The sequence below is a fragment of the Musca autumnalis genome, unplaced genomic scaffold (genome assembly GCF_047663935.1).
Source record: "Musca autumnalis isolate F117 unplaced genomic scaffold, ASM4766393v1 scaffold_1, whole genome shotgun sequence".
Lineage (NCBI taxonomy): Eukaryota > Metazoa > Arthropoda > Insecta > Diptera > Muscidae > Musca > Musca autumnalis.
In genome coordinates, this window is record NW_027411644.1 from 141,219,518 (window position 1) to 141,230,102 (window position 10,585).

Genomic DNA, 10,585 nt, shown 5'->3' on the forward strand with positions numbered 1-10,585 from the left:
CTCTGAAGAAACTACTCAATATGTTTTTTTTTTAATTTGAAAAATATATATTTTAATTCATTTTTTATTAGTAATAAACACATGTTTATAAATATATGTACGCATTCTTAGAATACAAAAACAAAAAACACTCATTGTGAATTAATATAAAAACATAAAATAGAATTCATGTATGGATATAGTTTAAATAAATATTTATTTCTCGCTAAGCTTTTTGGCGAGGTGTGATTTCTTAACCAGGTGGAATGCCTTTTTAATTTCCTTTTTATATTCCCTCTCGTCATATCCCTCGCGCTTTGACACTTCTGTAATAAATAATTTATATTAATGTTTATGTTAAAAAAATATTTAATTTACAAATGGTTAACAATTTTACTTACCAAAAATTAATTTATTTAGATTTTCAAAGGATTTAAAAGCCATTTTTCCTTTTATTCCTTCGAAGTTATAATTCAAAACTAATTCTTCGGAAATTACTCTACTTAATTTTTTTGTAACTCTTGAAGGTAACAGTATTCTCTCCATGATGGGGATCTGGAAAATAAAACGAATTTGCCGTTAAAATTAAGATTAGTATCTTGGAATTAAATACTTACAATTTTTGGTCAACTTTGTGGAGATCTGACTCAGTTTTTATGGGGAAGTTTTTTTCGCATCCTGTGTAAGTAGAGTATCCAATTTTTATTAAATTAGTTATAATATAATGTTCATGGAATAAAATACTTACCATTTAGTATGTAATTTAATTTTCTCAATATCTTCTATTCGGGCCAATTCTACAATATAAGAATTTTGTTATTTATTTATTTATTAATATATTGATATTAAAAGTGGTTTACCTGTTTTTTATTTTCGTCAGTTTGAAGTATTGCGTTATGCGGTGCAAGAGGTGTAGCAAATTGTTTTTTATTACAGACATTTTAAGTTTTGGTTTAATATCAAGTTTTAGAATTTAATTCTGCTTATGGAGAATTGGAAGAAATAGAAATTTATTTTGGTATGGCAATCGAATCAGTTTATATAAAATATCGTCACAGTTAAAAAGTTCAACAGTTGTGCAAGTGGATCCTTCGCTTAAAAATATTCCAATATCTAATGATTGCATTGGCTCTGTATAAAAATTTGCGCAATTCAAAATTGTATGTCTCCCTATATAAAGTTTATTTTCGACAGTTGAGAACTTTTTTATTTCTACTGGAAATCCAGGTTTGACAAAACAAAATTTATCAGCGCTTTTTATACCTTCCACCATATGGAGGGTATAATTAAATTTGTCATTCCGTTTGTAACACATCGAAATATTCGTCGGAGACCCTATAAAGTATGTACAGTATAGTCTCGATAATCCAGACGCTCGTTAATCCGGACAATGCGGTAATCCGGACACTAAATTTGTTTACATTGTAGACTCGGTAATCCGGACATCACATATTTTTCTTACCTCGATAATCCGGACATCAATATTTATTTCCTATCTTCAGCTATAGATTCTTATTTATTTCATTGAAGTTTTCATTCTTAGCAATAGCAATTGGTGTATAAATAAGAAATATCGTTTTTCAACGTTTTCAGTCCAAATCTCGTCTTTCTGGCTAGCCACTGTTGACTCAGCTATACAGTCAATATGGAATTAACTATTTGAATCTGTCGAATGATTTTTCTACCCTTCAACCATCGATAGCTGACTATGATAAGCAACAGTAGTTTAAGCCTAGTGTTGGGTAGCCTAGTTCCCCTAAAAATCGATGTTGGGTGTTCCTTTCCTCTAAGGGAACTGGTTCATTAGACCTCCGATTAGTGACAAATTCCATTAGATCTGTGTAATGTATTCCAAGGATATTTTATCTACAGATGTTTAAAACATTTAAAGCTAACTCATTTTTTGAGTTACCGACAAAAGTCGGTAAAACTAAAACGCAAAATTATGAATGAACAGTTTAAATAGAAGTTGACAGCACTCTTGCTAAAGGCAGATCTTAACGACCACTTTTTTGATCGCTAACTTACTGAAAAATATAGGTAATTACCGAAAGTTAATTTTACCGATTTTTCGGTAACGCAAAGATGTGTTGGAGAAAAGTACTTCTTGTACAGAAATTGCAATAAATTATTTAAAAACGCATGGCTCCTTTTACGTTCATTTTTTGATATAAAAATCTTCGGTAACTACGGATTGTTATATTGTATTCTCATATTTATAAAACCAATATATTTAAATTTCATTGTCTTATTCGAAAGCTATAACATTTATATAAAGTGATGATGTTAAGCCAATGGGGGAATACTCCAGACTTAAACAATAATTTATATAAAATAATAGCTTTTTTTGGTTTCGACGACAAAAACATTGAATAAATACACACCGATTGTAGAGAAGTTTTAGACTGCAAAAATACACAGGAAATACGCTGAAAAGTAAAATTAAGAAATAAATTTGGTAGTCAGGAAAGGTGCTTAAAATGGTCGAAACCCGGGATATTTGCTTAATATAAATTCGTTTACCTTAGATGTCAGGTTATTACCTAGTAAACGTCCGATATTAATGAATTTAACTTACGAAATGATGTGTTTTCTGACTACTCGGTAATCCGTACAATTCGATAATCCCGACATCGCCGAAACATGTGGTGTCCGGATTATCGAGACTATACTGTATATTATTGATCAGATTATATGTCGATTTGACAATGTCCGTCTGTCTGTTGAAATCAAGATACAGCTCGCAATTTTAAAGATTTGATACAGAAGTTTTTATTACTTGCAGGATGGTTGGTATTGAAAATGGGATGTATCGGCCCACACCTTCATATAGCCCCCATAGAACGGTACCTCCCGATTTTCGGTATTTTTAAGGTTTTAGCTTCATCATCCTACCAAAATGGCAGAAATTTGGTACGTAGTCTTCTTTAGGGGTATAAAACTTTTCCCCAGAAATTTGTCGGTATCGGTCTACACCTTCATATAGCCCCCACAGAATGGTACCTCCCGGTTTTCCGTATTTTGAAGGTTTTAGCTTCATTATCACACCGAAATGGCTGAAATTTGGTACTTAGTCTACGTTGGTGGTATAAAACTTTCCCCCCAGAACTTTGTCGGTATCGGTCCATGCCTTCATATACCCCCCATAGAACGGTACCTCCCGATTTTCGGTATTTTGAACGTTATGGCCTCAATATTCCACCGAAATGGCTGAAATTTGATATTTAGACTTCGTTGGGGGTACTCAAACTTTCCCTTTAAATTTGTCGGTATAGGTCCACGTTTCGATATAGCCCCCATAGAACGGTACCTCCCGATTTTCGTAATACTGAAGATTGTGACGTCAATATCCAACCAAAATGGCTGAAATTCGTTGTTTTGTCTTTCAAGAGTTATAAAATATTCCAAAAGAGTATTATCAGTAAACTTAAAAAGACACCTGGAAGAGTTAGCGATGTATCACACCTTTTTTATTATATTTTGTTGTATTCTCCTCAGTATCTTCTATATATTCATCATGTAAAATTTTACTATTTAACTGCTCCAATATCTTTATTGGGCTTTTTACTTGTTTTTTTAACTGTTGCAAATAATTTTCAAAGTCGTAGGCTGAGAAACTTCCCAAAAATCCTACTTTTGCTACACACTCTGTAAGATGCAGAAGTGAATGTACATTGTACGAAACATGATGTTCCCCAAATATTACTGGAAAGGCTTCAACATAATATTGTATCATTTGTGATGCTGTATTTAAATATTCATGATAACTTTGTGCTGCTATCAGAATCCTGTATGCGCAATGTAACAAGCAAAAAGGATAATAAAAATCGCTGTCAACAATATCAGCCAATACAACTATCCCAGTATATAAAACGAACTGCTTAAATTCAGTTGCTTTCCAACGATGTACTTCCACTAAACCTCTAGGTTTTCTACAAAACTCCATAGTTATAAATGGGACAAGGGATACTAATTTGACCGAGAGTTCCTCTTTCTTCGCCTGATTTAGTTTAGTTTTGCCACTTAGAAGTAAGATTAAAGTTTTTTTGTCACACCTAAATCAATTAGATGCATAGGATCTAAAGGAAATTGACTTATCATACCAATTCCAATATCTTCTAACCATAAATTCGCATCCACCGTTTGTCTATGAAAACTGTCGTTTTTTCTATCTTTAAAATCTTCATCAGTTCGGGGAGATCCGCATGACGTACTAAAAACCGTTCTATTATTTAATCTCCTACATTTTTGCGTGCATTGCAACATCCGTCTAAGGCATTGTGACCAACGGTTTGGCAAAGAAACGCGCGTGAATACTAGCTGAACCCTGCGCGCTTTGCTGCCACGACTACGATAAAATATAACGAATAAATATAGGAGATATGAAGGAGTTATATACCTATTCAGGTTATGGAGCTACTATGGTATTTTTTTAAGTTTCAGGAGGTAACACTCCTTCGAAAGCCTTACCGCCTATAAGTATTCCTAATGATTTAGATATATCATAAAAAACATAAATCTTAAGAAGTCTCTCAAAGATATGATACTTAACAGCCTTGGTCAATTCCTTCCCAACTTTAAGTACTTCTGTAAATAATGATGACTTTTACTGACTGCTAAGTCTTCAAAATTTCATTGAATTTGAACATACGTAACAAAAACATTAAATCGACCGAAAATATATATGGGTAGCTATATTCCTATATGAACCGCTCTCGATATAATTTGTCATATTTATTTTTAGACCAAATCCCGTCTTACATTTTATGCATAAAATACGGAAAATCAGCCGAAAATATATACGGGAGCTATATTCTAATCTGAACCGATTTCGGTATAATTTGTCCCATTTATTTCTAGAACGAATTGCGTCACGTGTTGGGGGAGATCGCATCACATATTTTATAATTTATTTTGAATCTATCATAATTTGTTATAATTGTTTGTTTTATATAATTTGCTATGTTTTACTCATTGATTTTATAATTTAATTGAAAATTGTTTAAATTTCATTATTATCGACCCACCTCAATGTTGTGTATTTCGTACTTTGTCGTCCCACCCTAACGTACGTAGGTACGTTGGGCACATTTAGTCCGTTTTGTTAGTCGCAAGAAAACAACAACAACATTGCATACATAAAGTTTATGCATTTGCGTGTTCTTCGTTTTCTTCCTTTATGTTTCAAGGGCAACAACGACAAAGTTGTTAGAAGCTGTTCTGTATGTATGTTCGTACATACATATTAGCAACTGTGGCCCTTTTTAGGTTGTTTGTTTTGGTCATTAAATTATTGATCAATTTCTTGTTTGTCGCTCTATGTGTTTCAAATTTCATTTTGTTCCTCTCTTTGTGTGGCCCTACAAGAAGGGATTGTAATCAAATAGTTGTTAGTTGACAAATAACCGGCTTAACTAGCGAATCAAATAAAATTGTGAATTTTTAAACCGAAAATAAACAAGTGTTTTATTAATTCGTTCGGGCGCAAATAATAAAACTTTCTGTGCGAACATTTTGGCGACCGTGACAGGACGGTAGTCATAAAATTAAAGTAAATTAATTATTAAAATAATTAATTGAACAATTAAAGTGAAATAAAGAATTATTGTGTCTCAGTGCCTTTCGTCGTTGTTGTTGTTCTGCACATTCGGTGTAACAACAGAACAAATAATTCGTCGCTTTAATAACCTATCGTGGTTTCGATTAATTTTAATTTCTACCGTCGTTCAAAAATATATTGTTGTTGAAAAGAATAAATATTATTCTTTAGCAGAAAGTGGATTTTTGTTGCGAAGAACTTTGGTGTTACGCAATCGCGGTAAACACATACATACATACATTGATCGTCGTTCGTGGAAAGTGTTGGAAAATACACTTATACAATCAAGAATTTTCTAATTTGTATTAGAAAATAAAATACTTCGACAAAAATATCTCCATCTTGAGTGAAATTTTGTGGTTTTGCATAAACATTTTTGGCGCTTTTATTTGAAAATAGAAGCCAAGTTCTCTTTTGTTGTTCGATTGTGATTCTCTAGTATAGTTTCTCAAAATGCCAAGAGACGATATTGAGTTCGTGGAAGAGAATGCTAGTGGTTCGGACCTAGCTTCTCTTAAATTACAACGTAGTTCAATAAAGAAAAATATTACAAACATACAAAAGAAAGTGGAAAAAGATGGTTCGAAAATGGATTCGACCATTTTAGAATGTCGTCTCGAAATATTAGAAGGATATTTTAAACAATTGTGCGATGTACAAAGTAAAATCGAAGCTATTAATGCTAATGACAATGGAAGAAGTGATTTAGAAGAAACATTTATCGTTGCAAAAGCCAAAATATTGAAATTGATTAACAAAAATCGTGGCTCAGTGGCAGTGGACAATAGTTTAATGAATGTTTCTATGGCTTGTGGTTCAAATTCTCGTTTGCCTTCACTTAAGTTGCCCAACTTCGATGGAAAATATTGCGAATACCAAAGATTTATCACAGCGTTTAACAATATCGTGAATGATAACCCGTCGATTAGTATAATTGAAAAATTCAATTACTTGTTGAACTGTCTTTCGGGTCCTGCCTTAGCTGTCGTCGAACCGTTTCAAGTTTGTGAAGAAAACTATGAAAAAGCTTTAAATCGATTGGAAGAAAGATATGACAATAAAGTGCTCATATTCTTAGAACATATCGAATCGTTATTCAACGTTCCCAAAATGCAAAAGAGTGATAGTGTTTCGTTGCGCCATCTTATTGATACCGTATCTGCTGTTCGTGGTTCGTTGTTGTCGCTCGGATCAGAGGCGGATGTTATGAATGCAATTTTAGTGCATATGGTTCTATCGAAAGTGGACAATGAAACAAAAGACAATTATGATGAGAAACAAGATTTTAAATCGTTGCCTTCATGGGACTTGTGCTATGAACTTTTAAGTCGTCGTTGTCAGTTTCTCGAAAGTCATAGAAAGAGAACTGAACTTGTTGAAAATGTCATTCTAAACAAACCTAAATCACCTAAATTCAATCGGTCGGCTCATACTTTTGTCAACTCAAATTCGAATTGTTCATATTGTAACTCAAGTGAACATAACATCTCAACATGCTCGTCGTTTGCCAACATTGTCGTCTCGGAACGTTTTAATTTCGTAAAACGTAGTGGACATTGCATCAACTGCCTTCGAAAAGGGCATATGGTTTCGAAGTGTCCCTCAAAATCTCAATGCAGAGTTTGTGATTCTGCACATCACACTATATTGCATATATTTAGGAGTCCAGAACAACCAAGTACTTCGAATTCGAATGGAAACTCACCGCAACTATCAACCAGCTCAAATCCAGTTTCGTTCGTGGCTCGTTCATTTCGAAGAGCTATAATTCCGACTGCAGTGATTCTGATGAAGGATAATTGTGGTTCATTTCATACTGTAAGAGCTTTACTCGATTCGTGTTCTGAGTTGAATTTTATTTCGGAAGAAACAGCAAAGAGATTGAAACTTAAATTTCGTCCATTCTCTGAAGAAATATCGGGAATTGCAGAAGTTCGAACTTCAATTAAATTTTCTGTCGACACTACAATAAAATCAAGAAGTAGTTCTTTCGAGTGGTCCTCCAGTTTCGCAGTTATCAAAACAATCTCGTCTCGTCAACCTGGCGAACACATCAATACCTCGCAGTGGAAGATTCCGCCAAACATTGAACTTGCAGATCCGTGGTTCTACAAGCCTCAGCATATCGACGTGCTCTTAAGTGCCGAAGTCTTTTTCGATTTGTTGCTGGATGGCAAAATTTCGTTCGGAAATGGTCTGCCATGTCTTACAAATACAGTTTTCGGATGGATAGTTGGTGGTTCATCGCCTAGTCGTTCTAATTCAAACTCGTTGACTTGCAATTTAACTGTAAGTATGCATGAAGATACTAATATTGATGGAACTTCAACACACACTTAAGAAAAACAATCATGTGAAGATCAATTTATCGAAAATAGTCGCTTTGATTCTTATGGAAGAGTAGCAGTTAGCCTTCCATTCAAGAAATTACCCAATTATATTGGTAACTCATTTGCAATATCTCGTAGACGTTTTTTGTCGCTCGAAAGTCGACATGAACGTGAATCAACTTTGAAATCGATGCATGAAGAATTCATGCAAGAATATGTGTCGCTCGGATACATGTCGCCCTACAACCAATCGTTGAATAATTTGCCTTATTTAATACCTCATCATTGTTTTCTGAAGCATTATAGTAGCTCTACAAAACATCGAGTCGTATTTGGTCCTGTCTCAAGCTCCTCGTCGAATCATTGGTTGAATGATATATTGATGGTCGGTCCAACAACACAACAGGATTTGATTATCACACAATTCACGTTTCGTTTGCACAAATACGCTCTCGCTGCAGATGTCTCAAAAATGTATCGGCAGTTTCGAATTGAAAAACCAGGCGTAAGGTTTCAACTTGTTTTGTGGAAAAATAACAAAAATGATAATATAAAGGTATTCCAATTGAACATTGTTAATAAAGGCTTGTCAGCCGCCCCCTTTTCGCTTCGTAGTTTGTTTCTCATTGCAGATAAATACAAAACATCTAATGCGTGTGGTTCGGAGGTCTTACAGGATCTTTACGTCGATGACGTACTAACTGGCGCCGATATTATCGAAACTCTAGCCCTCAAGTGGGAAGAGTTATTACAAATCTTGAATTGTAACCATGTGTCTCTCATTTCGAAAGATGGCGAATCAATCGTTATTAAAACGTCGGACAACATCACCAAAACCTTGGGTGTGTCTTGGAAACATCAGCAAGATGTCTTCATTTATCGATTAAAGTTGCCTGATGTCACAAAACCTAGCAGAAGATCAATTTTGTCGCTCGTATCTAGAAATCTACGATTTACTTGGAGTTCTAAATTTTTGACAGTTGCTGCCAGCATTCTTCAATCTTTTCGTCGTCGTGCTGTCATTTTTCTCAGCAAAAAGTGGATAGCATCGAAATACAAAATCGTAAACATCGTCTTATCGTTGCACTGTTGGACAGACTCTAAGATTGTCCTCCAGTGGCTCAGACTATTTTCGTCGGCTTTGAATTATTTCGTGACAAATCGTGTCACAAAACTCAAAGAACTAACTCGAAACATGTTCTGGATACATGTACCAGTCAGAAGGAATCCAGCTGATATTCTATTTCGTTGTTGTTGTGTTCCGGAGTCGTCATTCTTCTTTTGGTTTTATAGCCAACCGTCTCTCATTGAAGAAGTCTACAATTATCTTGATACTGGAGATGAAATCATTATAAATGTTGCAGAATTTCGAAAAGCTGTTTTCTATAAAAATACTATTTGTGGAGATACTGTCGTTCATGGCATTCCGCATAAGCGTTTATCATATTCCAAATATATTCGATTAATTTGTTTTGTCTTTTATATCTCCAACAGATACCCAATAGATCGTTTCTTGAAACTTATAGATGTTGGCCATATACTTTCGTCGCAATTAGATATCGTACTTGGAAAAGTCGTCTCACTGCATTGTTACCCATCTATTGACAATAATGTTCAGCCGTCATTGCCTACAATTGTATTGTTTTCGAAAGACTTGCGAGGTGGTACTACAGATGATAACTGTGTTCCAACTGATAGCCATCTACCGAAGTCGCCCTTCTCACATCATACTTGGCCTCCAGTCATGCCGACGACCATTTATGCAGCACATTCGTATACATGCTTAAGAATTTCTTGAACCTTGACGTTTCAACGGGCGGAGGATGTTGGGGGAGATCGCATCACATATTTTATAATTTATTTTGAATCTATCATAATTTGTTATAATTGTTTGTTTTATATAATTTGCTATGTTTTACTCATTGATTTTATAATTTAATTGAAAATTGTTTAAATTTCATTATTATCGACCCACCTCAATGTTGTGTATTTCGTACTTTGTCGTCCCACCCTAACGTACGTAGGTACGTTGGGCACATTTAGTCCGTTTTGTTAGTCGCAAGAAAACAACAACAACATTGCATACATAAAGTTTATGCATTTGCGTGTTCTTCGTTTTCTTCCTTTATGTTTCAAGGGCAACAACGACAAAGTTGTTAGAAGCTGTTCTGTATGTATGTTCGTACATACATATTAGCAACTGTGGCCCTTTTTAGGTTGTTTGTTTTGATCATTAAATTATTGATCAATTTCTTGTTTGTCGCTCTATGTGTTTCAAATTTCATTTTGTTCCTCTCTTTGAGTGGCCCTACAAGAAGGGATTGTAATCAAATAGTTGTTAGTTGACAAATAACCGGCTTAACTAGCGAATCAAATAAAATTGTGAATTTTTAAACCGAAAATAAACAAGTGTTTTATTAATTCGTTCGGGCGCAAATAATAAAACTTTCTGTGCGAACATCACGCTTTCCAAATTTCAGTGAAATTGGACATATGTAGTGTGTCCAAATCTGAACCGGTCTTGATAGAATTTGGCACATTTATATTTAGAACAAATTCCGTAAGACATCCCAAATTTCAGCGACATTGGACACATATAGCGTGTTTAGAGCATCAAATACAGAAAATCGGCCTAAAATATAGATAGGAGCAATATCCAAATCTGAACCGATTTCGA

General features: G+C 34.3%; 1 protein-coding gene, 1 long non-coding RNA gene and 1 pseudogene across 2 annotated transcripts; 1 reads left to right on the plus strand and 2 right to left on the minus strand.

Moving 5' to 3' along the window:
- Positions 1 to 520: 520 nt before the first annotated feature.
- On the minus strand, positions 521 to 961 carry LOC141390855 (uncharacterized). Its single transcript, XR_012409501.1, has 4 exons — positions 840 to 961; positions 728 to 776; positions 597 to 657; positions 521 to 534 (listed from the first exon to the last, which is right to left on the minus strand). It is a non-coding gene; the product is annotated as an uncharacterized lncRNA (long non-coding RNA).
- A 2,466-nt stretch (positions 962 to 3,427) lies between these two features.
- On the minus strand, positions 3,428 to 5,132 carry LOC141388598 (uncharacterized; annotated as a pseudogene).
- Positions 5,133 to 6,031: 899 nt separating this feature from the next.
- On the plus strand, positions 6,032 to 7,918 carry LOC141388609 (uncharacterized). Its single transcript, XM_073958619.1, has one exon. It carries the CDS (start codon positions 6,032 to 6,034, stop codon positions 7,916 to 7,918), a length of 1,887 nt encoding a protein of 628 aa, XP_073814720.1.
- The last annotated feature ends 2,667 nt before the right edge of the window (positions 7,919 to 10,585 follow it).